This window comes from Anser anser (genome assembly GCF_964211835.1).
Source record: "Anser anser genome assembly, chromosome: 7".
Lineage (NCBI taxonomy): Eukaryota > Metazoa > Chordata > Aves > Anseriformes > Anatidae > Anser > Anser anser.
Window position 1 is genome coordinate 36492012 of NC_139727.1, and position 14551 is coordinate 36506562.

Sequence of the window (14551 nt, forward strand, 5' to 3'; positions counted from 1 at the left end):
TACTATGGTTCTTTACTTGTTCCAGATTACTCTTCTTTTTCTCAGGCTCCAGCTGCCATCATCCTTTTGAATACAGCTATTTTGGTTGGTGAACCTCAGTCTTACTTCAGACCAACCAGTCTTTTCTCATTGCAAACATGTTCACTGCATGTTTATGAACAACCACATTACATGTAAATTAATGTGAATGTATTTAAAATACTAAGCAAAAGAAATCATTCCTCCCTTCTAAGACAGACACACACACATAGCTGAGTGGTCCAAAGTTCCACAAAATAAACGCACATCCTATCGACGACTACTCTTTACCCTTCAGTTGGAAGAACCTGTCACCTAAAGCCCATGCTGCAAACCAGCTCACAATGCTCACTCCTGCAAATCCTTCTTCCCACCTCCTCGCGAGCTGGTGCTCCCATGCAGAGCGTGGCTAATCCCAACGGAGCACTGCAGCTCTCTGTAACTGCTTGCTCGATTTCCCTGTAAGCGGTTTCTATTTCGAAAACCAAGTACCAGATCCGAGTGAGGCTTAGGACTGCAGGGGGAGGGAACTGATAATTCCTGACTTCATCATGACCCTTCCTATGAATGCGGAGAGAACCGCATTTTGGCAGGAAAAAATGCCTGCATGTGGGGAATGGTAAAATCCTGTAGTAGCTCAGACTAAATAGTCAGTGTACGAGAATCCAGGCCTGCAAATCAAACCATATGTTACTCAGCAAGACTCTTATCCCACTTAGACGAGATGGCATCATGGCCATGCAAATGCCTCCTCTTGAACCGGTATTATTTTCATATCCAGATCCTTAGGGAACTTGACCTCGAAGCGGAGAGCTTCCAAAACAATATCACAAATTCCCCAATACATGGCCTCATTTCCCTGGAATCCCAACAAATCATATCCACCGGCCCCGGCTCTCTGCCGCGCTCACACCATCTACCTGTCACAAGCACTTCCCCTGCTCACTCGCACTTATCCTCCCGACAGCTTGGCCACTACTTCTGCTCTTCCCCTGCACAGCACAGCACGCAGCCAAAGGAGAGCCCTCTGCACCCGAGCCTCTAAACATAGGGTCAGTGACAAAGCCCTGCAAGGCTGTAAATACAGTTATCTGAAATACAAATAAAACAAAAAAGCAAGCCTGGTGGTACAACAAACCAAACTGAACTACCCAGAAGAACACACTGATTAAGTAAAACACCTCCTGGATTATTTTTATTTTCATTTTTGATTTGTGACAATGGTTCTGAAACTGAAAACCAGCTTTAAAAGATGCAGAAACCAAACAACTGTCGCAGCCTTATAGACTGGCAAGGCTGATAACTGAAAATCTAAGAAATCTTCATGGTTGATGAGCAAGTTTCCAGGGACTGCTAGTTTCATGCTGCCTTTGTAATCCAGTACAATCAGTGAGATGACCAGTGAAATCATAGAAACAGAAATATAGATTTCTTCTTAATATTTATAGTAGCTGTTTTCCTCTGTGAAAATATGACAGCAGAGAGCCCTTGAATGAGAAAGTCCTGTAAATGAAAGTATACTCAGGAGAATTGAGAATGATGGAATTTTTGCTCGTGGGTTGAAATAGGATTCTCACTTTCAAAAACGTATTGTTTTTCAAACAAATAGTCCCACTTTAAAAGCAAAATCCCTTTTTTTTTCCTGCTAAGAAGTTTGAGAAAAACAAAGTTAACGGATAAAAACTGACCTGACGAGCATGTTATAAGACAGAGATGTTTTCCTCTGTGAAAACAATAGCTTTGGAGAAGTTCCATATTGCATCATTTAATGATAAACAGCAAAACTGTGGGCAGCGGTTGGCACTGGAGTCACACGCACTGAAATAACACTTTCCCCTCAAGGAACCATTTTCAAGGGACACAACTGAGCTCACACCAAACCCTGGGCGTTTTTTAAGCCATCAACTTATCTCCGGGTTATAATGATGCTTTTATTTTCAGGCAGAAGTCTAATAAGTGTCTTTTATCTAAGCAGCTAATATTTATCTTTCTCTCTCTAGTTAAGTATACAACATTTGAAAAGCCACCTTTGTCCAGAAAACTACACTGAATTTTAGCCATGGAGATGTGTCAGTTGAGCTGGGGACTTCTCACTCTTTGGAACGTACTCATAGGCAAAAGTACCTCTCTTCCCCAGTGACTTTCAAGCAAATGAGAAAAATTACAACTTTTTTTTTTTTTAAGTGGCAAAGCAAGTCAAACAAGATAGGAATTAAAATTTTTGCTCAAAAAAACCTCAAACCAAATATTTTTCAGATCGGACAAAGCTCCTGTCCCCCACCTCAAGACTTTGTGAGACACCACCCCTTAGAGGATGACAGCTGATGCATTACAGGAGGGATTTCTCTGCTGTATTTCTAACCAAGTAGATTCAGAAAACAATAACACCGTTTGAAATCCCAATACCAAACTCCACCCTAACTCTAAGCACATCCAAAGTTTCAAACACCCACCTCTATTGGAGAACTCTTTTTAAGGTACGGTATTACTGTGACAGCGATAACGTGCTGGACAGGCTACAAGAACCATCTGCAGGAATTCTGTCCCACTCATTAATGTTGCAGATGAACCAAACCCTCAGATCCACACTGCCCTGACCAGATCCAAGCCCCACAAAAGGTCCCTGTTGTTAATAGCGAGGTGAACCAAAGCCTCAGCTGCAGGCAGCCCTCAGCCCTGCAGCGCTGGCGGTCTGGGTGTGGGTCTAGCTGTCTATTCTGAAGACTCACTGCAAGACAATCAAAACAATCTAAAAGAAGTCTTTAGGAGACGATAGTATGTGGGAATCAGGGCTGTTTTGGCAAGCGATGGCCTGTGACAATGCCAAAGGCCTGTTACTTGTTCAACTGGTTTGTTGTTTGTGGCGCTGCCCTCTCCAGAAACGCTTGCTGCCAGTGACAAGTGATTGCAAAATCTACTTCGTGCAATCCTGTTGTGTGCATCTTACATCTGGCATACGCTTTTGTTCCTCACTCAACAACATCAGCATCTTAACCAACTGCCTGAGATCTGATTTAGTATTGCCCCTAGTTTTATTTTATTACAGTCTTTCTATTTTGAGGTGGATTCTGGATGCTGAGCTATGAAATTCCCTCCCCTCAGTTCTTAAAATTTTTTCCCGGAAAAATACCTCTCAGTATCTCGTACCTAGTTACTACAATAATAGTCACCTTAGAAACATTATAAATACACAATTAAATAGGATTCTGTTCCAAAGTCCATTTAAGTCAGTAAAAAAATTTTCCATTGACTTCAATAAGCTGTGGGATCAGGCCCCAAAATACTTCAAATAGATTTTTTTTCCATCTATAGACTGCTAATACAGAACATATTCCTTTCTTTTCACATTTCTGCTCTGACATCCCTGATTTCCTTGCCTTGAAACACATAACGCTGCATTGGGATGTGCTTTCTTCCCATGCCAGCCTCCTAGGTGCCAGCCTAAACCCATCCCTAAATGCGGTTTGGTTTAATGCTTATTTATACCCCTTCCAAACAAAGCTCTCATCAGAAGGAGGTGCTGGCTTCATGCTTTGGTAAAAGTTCTTCAAACTCTTTATCTACTTTCTGTTACCTGTCTGCGCAGAGGGATTCGCTTTGTCAGCTTGTGGACAGCCGGCTGGCTGCTGAAGTCGGGCTTCTTGGTGGTGTTCTTCATGCGGCACAGGATGACCGTCAGCACCATGCAGGCGATCAGGAAGACCCCTATGCAGTAAATTGCTATTTCCAGGTAGTCTGGAGATGTCGGATATTCTTTCTCTTTTTCAGGAGCTGGATTCGCAGGTTTTCGGGAGGGAACAATCATGCCACAGAGTTAGCACATAGTACAGTATGTATAGTTCAGCACAGTGCTTGGAACAACATGACATGGTAATATCAGCAGTTCTTTCCGTGACTTTGTGACACTCAGAATACTGTGGATATTTAGGCTATTTTGCAATCTGGGAACAATGCCTCTGTCTCTCACTGGTTTAACTTCTCATTTTGCCATCGTGTGTGCTTGTGTATGTAAGTAGGCACATATAGACACGTACGTGTGTCTGCCTGCTCAGGTAGACAAACACACATCAAAATATTGAATGATCAAATCTAATTTCAGGGGAAAAGAAGGAACTGGAAGTATTCAAACTAGGTTCAGGTTCATTTTGTTGCTCAAGTCAAACTTCAAAAGCACTGTAATTATTTTTAACCACATAAAGGCATGTTTAAAGATATAATGTTGAATTTGCTAGCCTGAAAGAAGAATGTCTCAACTCGCAAATATAAGTTGGGGCTTGAGTCTGCATTGCTTGTTTATCCAAAATTCTCTCTGGGAGCTTATAATACAGAAGGAAGGCAGGCTGGTCCCTCGCCTTGTTTCTAAATTTCGCTGAATTGCTAACAGCATGTCTTAGTGAGTGCTCCTTTGTCAGCCACGCTAAGGCTGCGTGTTTTAAGGAACTTCAACAGCGATTGCTAGGCTATGAGATTAGGTTTTAGTGGAAGTGGTTCTACCTAGCTGTTACTGTGACTGAAACCATTTTGAAATCATCTTTGAGACAGATATATGTGCAAACACAGTCCCCTAATCCCTTATCTGGGATTTACCCCCCAGATCAACAGCATTCCACAGCAATCAGCAGTCACTCCACAAGCAATACGCGTTCAAGCTGAAATTTTCTTGTGCTTTGTTGGAGGCTTATAAAATATTCCATTCAAGAAAGTTGGTTAAAATATGCTGTTCAAGCACTTGCAAAATGCAAACACTGCTAGCAAAGCAAGCTTTACACTGGTACTGCCTGCCTGCTTGGTGACAGACCGCGCAGGCTTGGTGTTCACGTACGAGTGAAATGTAGTAACGTTGCCTCATTCAGTATATTTTAAAAAGGGTTAAGAAATTATCTGCAGAAAGTTTCACTCATGTACACTGAATCTCGGCAATATGCACATGCAGGTTTTGTACTTCTTACTCAGGATTAACAATTAATAAATGGCAAGCACAAGATGACCCAGCAAACCTCAGGTGGTTCACATTTTTTCAAAGGAACTCGTAAGGCAGCTGCCAACAGTTATAAACAAGAACATTTGACTAGTGTCAAAACCAACTATGGTTACATCTTCTAACAGCTGATAACAATTTTCAGGCAATAAAGCACATTGATGTTTGTTTCTTTTAAGGACAGAAACATCATCAACCCCAGAACAGCAAGACATGCTTTGCAGTAAAAGCAAATGACTACTTGTTTTCTTAGTGCATGCAATGTTTAAAGATGCATGGAGCTGATTCCCAAGATATGGAAGGCACTGCTTCTGTACATAATCCATCGGCATTAAAATTAGAATTTTCATTTAAAATTTGGATGAGAGGTAAAAGTGAATTTCAGCATATTGAGTAGCTTAGGTACTTTGATGAATCAGTACATGATTATGGCCAAATCAGTCCCAAAGCTTCTTAAGAAACTCTGAATTTCCTCCTCTTGAAGTTTACAATGATTGATGTGGTGATTTTCAGTTACCACACTTAAGTGAGAAGGAAGCACAGCTTCCTATTGTTTTTGATGAACATTTAACAGATGTAAAAAAATAATTAAATTAAGTGCAATAGCATTTTACTTTTTTTTTTTTTTTAACGTTTTTGGAGTTGCAAATTAGAATGTCACAAGACAAACCATTGGCTTGAGACAAGTGTGTTTAAATAAATATTTTATATAAAATCATTGTAAAAACGTTGAGGAAACCTGAAGTCATTTTCTGAGACAGAAGCTGTGCTAATTCTGCAGCAATCAACAAGGGGAAAAAAGAGGAAAAACCACTGAAAGAGAGCAGTGTATACCTGGCAGAACTGTCAACCATGCAGTGTGAAAGGATATCCCAATAGAATTACCCGCCAAGCATGTATACTCCCCAGCATCCTCAAAAGTTACATTCCGTATATAGAGAACCTCAATTTCTTTGTCCGTGGTGTTAACACCGGCAGCCTAGAAAAAAAAAAGAGGGAAGCAAGAGAAAAAGCTAGACATTGAGAGAATTCTTGTGGATAGGGAGATGAAGCCACAGGGCTTTGCGCTTTGGAAAGGCAGAGGTGGAGAGATGCAAAGCTCCTTCCCCATCCACAGTCCCTCATCCAAAAGGCGTTTACCAACAGGTCCCAGCTCACCTCAGAAAGTCATCAACACCCTTCACCAGACCTACACTCACCACCTAGACATGCATGCAATCAAGTGACATGGAAAAATTAACCCACAAAGATTTTTTTTTTTCCTTCTTTTTCAACAAAGAGTTGAAAGAAAAACAGAGAGAAAACACAATAGGACAGAACGTGGTATCCTTCACGTGTAGTTGCCTGTTTCAGAGGAATAAAAATATATTCTGAAAGGATGAAAGAAGATAAATTCTGCTCCAAAGGACACCACTTAACAAATGTCTCCAGCAATCTGTGGTACTTGCATCATCCACTGCACTAAAATACTGTACATTTTGCAGTGTTGCCAGATCTCAGAGTTCAATCTGAAATCCGGTAATATCTGATGGTTTGCTTAGGACCACAGTGGACAGAGTCACGATGGTAGGCAGATATCTGTGCTCATGTTCAGAGAGGATCAGTTGTGGCTCTCAGATGTGGAGAGAAACTGGATCCCAGTGGTGCAAGAACGAGGGAGGAGAAATACATATTTTTCTAAATCTTAGAGAGAGAAAGAGGGGAAAAAAATAGAGCATTTTTCTGCCCTTCTTCTGGACTTGCTAGATCTCTGGCATGACTGGTCATTACAGAGCAAACCAGTTGGTGTATCAGTGTTTATCCAAACTTTTACAAATAGACTGAATCCAAAATCCAGAGGCTTTTAGACCTGGGACTTTCCAACTATCCCAGGATGTGCGCAACAGGGCATCAGTGCCAATACCTCTGTTATGGAGACTTAGGGAAATTATTTTAAAAAGAGATACTGTTGGGTTTTGTCTCTGTTCCATTGAAAAACATCACTTTGAAGTACGTGATGAGGGAATAAGCAATTTTTTACTAAATCATTTTCGAGCAAATTTAGTTGTGAGTCGTAGACACATCATTGCCAATCTTTATTGTTCGTGATGGATTATAACCCAGGCAATAATGGGCGAATACAACTGGGATACGCTCCCAGCCCTGCAGCACTGCAGGTGATGTAGGAGGCCATAAGTGACTCAATTGACTTGGCGTATGCTTCAGTGGCTACTTACGTGAATGTTTCATATATATATGCACACACATACGCACGAATGTGTGTAAAATACATAAATACACCAATTAGACTGTAATTACATTTCCAACAAGTACCCTGTACGTGAATTACAGAAGTATGCAGAATTAAGAACAAAACTAAACATAGACGTGTACACACAGAGAGAGCAGATACAAGACAGAATAAAGATCAACATCAGAAACCACTGCTTGTGGTACGCACAGAATATTGTGGGAATTTTTCCATGGCTGCTGGTTTAATACCAGTTGCATCACCAAAGGAGGATTACAAATATACCACAAGGCCAAGGAGTTATCCTACAAGCTGCCTGCAGTTTCCCAAATCACCATTTTTTCCAGCTTCTACATCCAGCTTTCTTTAAAAAACATTGTTACCTTGTATACTCGGCAGAACAGAGAGCCAGGCAGACTGGTTGGCCTCCCCTATATAATTGGAGACCTTACAAATATATTCTCCAGCGTCCGCCTCTGTCACATTGTACAGTGTCAGCACTTCAGCATTGGAACTATTTATCCCCGAATGCTAGAATAGACCAATAACACAGGAGAACAATGTAACTGCTGCCCAAAAAGGACACAAATCTGTCTATGGTCCCACCACCAACACATCATATGAATACGCCTTCCACTTCATGCAAGCATCAGGGTCAAAACGTTGAGGGTTTGGGTTTTGCTTGTTTTCTGCTTTGTTTTTTTGTTTGTTTGTTTATTTTAAATCCAAAGCATCGCCAACCAGCTCAGAAAACTCCACAGTGCAGAACAACCCGGTGCCACTGATATGCCACATCACACTGGGGAAAAACAGACATCTTTGAAGGCTCAGCATGCAGAAAACCCAACCCTCCAACAAACTTTTGGCAGCAGGTGTCACGTAACTAAACAGTCTTTGAAATAAATAGGCTGAGGGAACATGAAAGAAATAGAGCACATACTCCCAGTATGTTATGGATGCACTCTAACAATATATAAATGTCAATAAAGATCCTTAAGAGGGTTTTCATTATTTTTTTTTCTGAATAAGTCATGCCTGAAATGTTTAGAGATATAGGACTTCAAGGAAGTTTAAAAAAATGCGTCTATAAGCTGCATAATTAGCATTTAGACTACCAAATGTTTATTTAACTTATTTTGTTTCTAACAAACACTTCCACTTTCAAAAGAGGTTCAGATCTCAGAATTCTTGGATTCACATCAACTAAATACAATGCTTTAAAGAAGTTGTCACCACCGCTAGCATCTGCAATGCCTCACCTTTAAAACCTGGAGATACGGCAGTCCATCTGGTCCGTATTTACTGCCATTCTTCTCTACATGCTTTATCCACTGAATGTGAGGTTGAGCATCACTGTAGACTTTGCAGACAAACTCGACGTCACCTCCGACTACTGCAGAGGCATTTGCAGGAAGGCCAGCTTGGAGGATAGGCCTGTGCGGTGATCGCTCTGCTCGGATGGGGAGGGCGAGTGAGAGGGAGCAAGGGAGAGAAAGAGAGAGAAATAAAGATGCATAAATAAGCAGAGCTGCCAAGAAAACTGCAAGTGAACTCGAGCCAAAAAGCCCTGTAAGCCTGTTGGCTGACTCCTCCGAAATAACACTGCAGCCAAAACGTATAACAAAAACTCCAGTTCAAAGGAGATGACTTGAGCACTACACTTGTAATATAAAGAATAGCTATCTGGGGGGAGGGGAAAAACCTTGCCTAAAAGCTTTACGCATTTTTCATAATCCAATCAAGCAAGAAATAAGTAAAATGCCTTCTTTTCTTTTTCAAGAGTTACTGTAATAAGTACCTCTGAGCTTTGAAACATACTAACTGGACTAAACATCCACAAATTAGAAAGAAAGATTAATTTTATTTTTTTTTAAATGAATCAACAAGGTATTGAAATAAAAAGGAATTTCTCAAAACTAGCAGAAGCCTCAGCGCTGAAAGGCACCATGGAGGACACATACCAGGTAGCTCACCTTTTCAGAGCACCGATCCATACAACAACGACAGATGCTCCCTACACCCAGATACAGCAGCAGAAATTCCAATTTTTTGTTATCCTGAGCAGGACACAAGGAAATACCTAGTTGTCTAGAAAACCACTGTATATTTAATGTGAGCTAACGCAGCTTTTCATCTATTGACTTGCCTAAGTATTTCATACATGTTCCTCATTCAGCCTGCAGCGCTGAACATGCTGAGTGTAGCCTTTATCATCTGGGTGTCCAGAGAGCCACTGCAGCCGGTGTCCCTAGTGCAGCTTTGAGCAAAGTGTCTTTGAGCAAAGCAGGGATGGGAGCCTTGCCCTCAGCTACGATGGTGAGGCAACTTTCCACCGCCCTCACCAAGCCTGAAAGCTGCTCAGATCTCCTGGGTGGTAAGCAGGGCACAAGCCCAGCTCCCAACTCTCTGGGGCCACCAGCAGCCTTTTTTTGCTGGACGAGGCAAGTAGGCAAAGCATAAGGACTTTTCACTTGGCCATCACATAAGGGAAAGCCCTCAAAATGGCAGCACTAATTACCGAACCTTTTTATTATTCAGTGAGCAGTATGGACAACAGCACCAGCCCCCCCCAAAAAAACCTTCAGGGAGCTGTGGCTTTCCGTCATCTAAGTGGGAACTTCATGAAAACTTAACTCTGCCCTTTCCTTCTATAAGAATATAAAGTTAATAATGACCTCTGTACGCATTCAACCTGTGAATCTAAAGTGAAGAGCCCACTGCTCATCACTGCCTGAGCTTTTCTTTCCTCCTGCTCCAGGAATTCTTTCGAAGACCGGGAAAAAAAAGAGAGTGAATCTAAATATTTATTTTTAGAGGCTGTACACTGGGAAAGCTTTGACGTTAAGAGCCAAATCAACTGAATTTCAAATCAAGCACTCCTTAAACATACTAGTTTCCAATAAACTGTTTCACAAGCAAACATTGCGAGTGTAATAGCAAATAATGATGCCCGTGGAACAATGGGATCTTTCATACAGTCCAATATATTTGGCATGCGGCAAACATCTACTGGGAATTTATTCACTGAGGCTACGCTGGCAGCATACTACAAAGCAGCAGTCTTATTTTACTTGTGGCAAAAGTGCATTTGTATTGCATTTATTAAATTATTCCATGGCTATGTATGTCATTTTCAAAAGATCTAGGAACAGTTTAAACTTTTTTTTTTTAATTTGTAAATTACAGTAGAACATATAAATTACTATTTTACAGTTCTGGAGAAAACTTTTAAAAGTTTCTCACCTTATGCTAAATAAGCTCTAATTTCACCTCCCTTGCTCCTTCATTTGGGTACAAAAACAGCAAGCAAAATCTCTCTTTAATAGAAACCTTACACCATCTTCCAAAACTTATTACAGCTGCCTTCAGTATAAAATGAAACCTTAGAGAATGTTATTTAAAATGTTTTTTAGAAGTCAGTAGGCCTCATGTTTCATTTCTCCACATCAGGGTTTGATTTCCTTTGTGACCTTACTTGCTGCCCTTAAACAAACCAGAGAATGAGGCCCGAAACATCTTGGAAAAGTTCCTACTATGCCAGCATCAACACACAAAATGTGTTTAGTTTATCCCGATAGCCATCAATGATTTAATCTTTTACTGATGACTGTCAAACGTTTCCTCTACCAAAAAAGAAAAGGTCAAGCAAAGAAGTAAAAGGAAAGTTCTTGCATTCTTGTCCCAAATTCCTTAAAGTCTAAAGAGAGTGGGTGCACATACAGGTAAAACGTTTGTGAAATTTCTTCTGAGGGTAAGAAATTAAAAAAAGAAAAGTTAAAAAACAAACTTTAGTTACCCTCCAACATGTAGAGCGTTGATTATTGTTCGCTCAACTCCCCCGCTTCAGCAGAAGGGAGTATTCCTGTGTGCACACAAGCAAGCACAAAAGAACGTAACATCACGATGCAAACTCAGTGGGGTTTCATGACAAACCTGAAGTCCAAGGACCACAAGAAAGGCCATCAGCATCAGGGAAAATAATAAAATATGGGCAAACTTCCACTAATTACAAATGACCAGCGATAATTCTGTACAGAACCATTTCTTGGCGAGTCATTTCAGAATGTTATCCTGTCTTCGCTATTTCTCAGCAAACCATACACATTTAAGGACTCTGTTTAAGTATACGTACTGTCACAAACCATATTCATAAATCTCACATCACTATTTCACATGTAAAATACAACCCTTACATTTGTAAGCAGCTATCACCACTCAAACAACCGGCTACACTAATATTAGATGGAAGCAGTGTTTTCCTTTTTATTAAATACTAACCAAAGAGTTAAAGTTGCCTAAAAATATCTTAAAAGCTGGTAACACTGATTTTATCACTTGCCTTAAATAATACAATGATCATAATTAGAATCATCATTAAACTACAGTAACTACATACATCTCTAGTTATTTCACTCAAACAATTTTCTGATATGAAACGAGTTGACAACCAAGCTTGCAGCTCTATCACTCTATTGATCTCAATATTCTCCTTCACTCATTGCTATTGAATTGAATCCGAACCTCAAGAAATAAATCTTTGCTATCTGACCACTCAAAATTTAGTGTTCTACTTTCACTGCTAACACAATGCATTTCAAAAACAAGTCAACAGCATATGCCGTAGCATGGAAAATTGCCCCATAGATTAGCTGTTTTCAAGCATACTGAACACTACATCACAAAGACCATAAAAAGTAGTAGATAATAATTTTACTACCATAAATATTAGTTACTTAGTGAACTACAAACAGATTACAAGATTTTTCATAGATATGCCCTGCTTGCTTAAACAGTCTTTTCTGGTTCAACTGAAATGTTATGGATGTTTAAAAATGAAGTATATCTTCTGTATATTGACCTGAAAGTGAACCAAACTAATAATTATGTATACATCTCAACACATTATATTTCATTTTTGTTAGCATTCTTCCCAAAGAGTAACTTTATACGACTTTTAGACAGAAAGCATGCTTGTTTCTGGATTCCACCTTAACAAGTAGACACCAGTTTGCTTTCTCCAGTTTGCAGTTTGACTACAAAAAAAGGACAGCTCCATTTGAGGAGTCAATTATCTACAAAAGGCAGAGTGAAACTGATTGTTCATGGGAGGGATATCATATCCAAGGCTACAAATATCTAACTAAATTTTACACCACCATAAAAGTATCCAGGACTTGAGCATTTCTGCTCAGAATTGCTCCAGCAATTCTGCTTGCTTATCTATAGGCAAACAGACTTGCTATCGGAAAAGACGACTGACAAAGAGAACTGCTCAGTGACTCAGAAGAAACTGCCGTTTAGCCTGTTAACGTCAAAACTTTAGAATACCTTCCTCCAGGAGAAGTTACAAAGAATCCAATAGAGCTGGAAAATACCAAGTTTCTTAGAAACGGTCACAATGGAGCGAGCTGCACAGGAATCTCCCAGCCCTGCAGGACACGTGGAGATGGGTGGGAAGGAGCTCATCCTGCCACCAATGGTGGAAGGAGAAGTGGATGGAAGAGCTACCTTTGAAGTGACTAGCAGAGCCCACACACTTCCCAAGGAGGTCCTGAAAATGTTTAAAGAGCCAGCTGTAAAGCCCCAAGACAGGTGGTTCCTACAGAAGATCCTCATCTTTGATGTTTGGTTTCATCTTCCCCAATTGTTTTGCTGACCAACTGCAGCCAACACAGAGGGAAATCAAAGAGGTGTGAGACAGGAACGTCACGATGCAGACGCATGAGATGAAGATGCCAGGGGTTGGAGGACAGTGATAGGGGCCAAAAGACAATTTCACAGTCAACAGCAAACAGAAGGCCAGATCCCACCACCCCAGTCCTAGGGCAGAGGGCTACAGGGATGGAAACACAGAGGGAAGAGAGGCTGCTTGTCGAGTGTGCCAGCTGAAGGAAGATGTAGGACAGGACTTGCTTCTGCCAGAGGCTGAAGTGGAGCGTACTGTGACTGAAAAATTGCCACTGCCGCTACTGGAGTGCGCTGGCAGGGAGAGGAGACAATAACCCCGGAAGGGGTGAACTCCGGGTCCTATCCAGAGGCCAAGTCTCCTTAGCAACCTGGCTGTGCCAAGGGCTGAGAAGAGCTCTGGTAATTGTCTATCCAAGCCTCCCTGTCACCCCAGGACAGACAGTTCAGGACCTTTCATGGGAGCTAAAAGCCAGAACCAAAGCCCATTGAAGTCAGGGGAATAACTCACATGGAATTCAATGGGCTTTGGATAAGGCAATTGATTCATTTCAAAAAAATGAAAACTACTCTTATTTTCTCCTTTTGAATGTGCCTGTTTCCTCTCCTTGCAAATGTGTGATTCAAGTGCAAGCTAAGGAAATAAAAGCTGAATAGCAAATGCAAGAGTTCTGGGGACAATGGAGAGACCCTCTATTAAAATGGGTAAATAAAAGAAAAAGTAATCCAATTCTTTTCCACAATTTTTCATTAGACAGACACATTTTCCAGAGCCTTTAATATCAGTTTTGAAATGTTACTGAATGCTTAGGAGTCATCTTGACAGCTAACACTGTGAAGCTACAGAGCTCCCTCCAAGGATGCCTCCAAGTGTGGCATCAGCAACCACTGTGGCATCAGTAACCATTGTGGATCGATAGCCTTTGGTAGAGGTTCTGCATATCCAGCCATCGTGCAACATCTATTGCTTTGGAAAATGTCAATTATCCTTTAAATTATGGGTCTCAAAAATCATCCTATAGTCTTTTATGCTAGACTGCAATCACATGCACTTTCCATGGCTTTGGCTTCCCAGACTTGCAGGACTGACTCTTCAGCCTTTTCATCACAGGCTTTTCTACCATACATTTGGACTGAAATATTTCTCCCATGTTTCATCCTCATCGTATTGGCAGCACTCTCCCAGTGCTTCTGCTGAGCCACGTACCTAACATGGGAGGTCCCAGAAGGCAGCCAAGCTCGGAGAATGGCTGGAGGAACACCCTGCTACAAGGTTCCTTCCTTGAATGAACTGCACGTATCCTCCCCTATCCAACAAGGCAGCACACCCATGGATACACACCTGCCTGATATCCCTCACGCCACCAATAGGCCCATGGACAAGCCTCATGGAGTGGGAAGATGACAGCATCACCCGTCTCTGGGGTCACCCAGAGCCTGCTCATCTTCCAGACTATTCCCACAGGACTATCAAAACTGCTCCAAAGGAAAACACAGCCATATGGTAACTTCACCATTGCCTGGGGTTGACGGGGAGGTGAAACCTCCCAACCTTCTCACAGGGCCAGTGCACACCATGCCACCTCAGAGCTGAAATATTGTTTCTTCACAACAGCAGCACATGGTCAGGCAGCTCAGAA

At 41.3% G+C, this 14551-nt stretch overlaps 1 protein-coding gene across 4 annotated transcripts in view; it reads right to left on the reverse strand.

The window, feature by feature from the left end:
* The window catches only part of FGFR2 (fibroblast growth factor receptor 2), an 83119-nt gene that overhangs the window by 23307 nt on the left and 45261 nt on the right, over positions 1-14551 (reverse strand). For 2 of the 4 annotated variants that reach the window (XM_083843730.1, XM_083843728.1), the window contains 3 exons: positions 8486-8676; positions 5831-5975; positions 3593-3789 (listed from right to left, as the gene is read on the reverse strand). In XM_083843730.1, the coding sequence (XP_083699856.1) occupies positions 3593-3789; positions 5831-5975; positions 8486-8676 (533 nt within the window). Of the gene's footprint in view, positions 1-3592; positions 3790-5830; positions 5976-7609; positions 7758-8485; positions 8677-14551 lie in introns of all 4 variants that reach the window. The other 2 variants (XM_083843729.1, XM_083843727.1) reach the window with 1 other exon arrangement.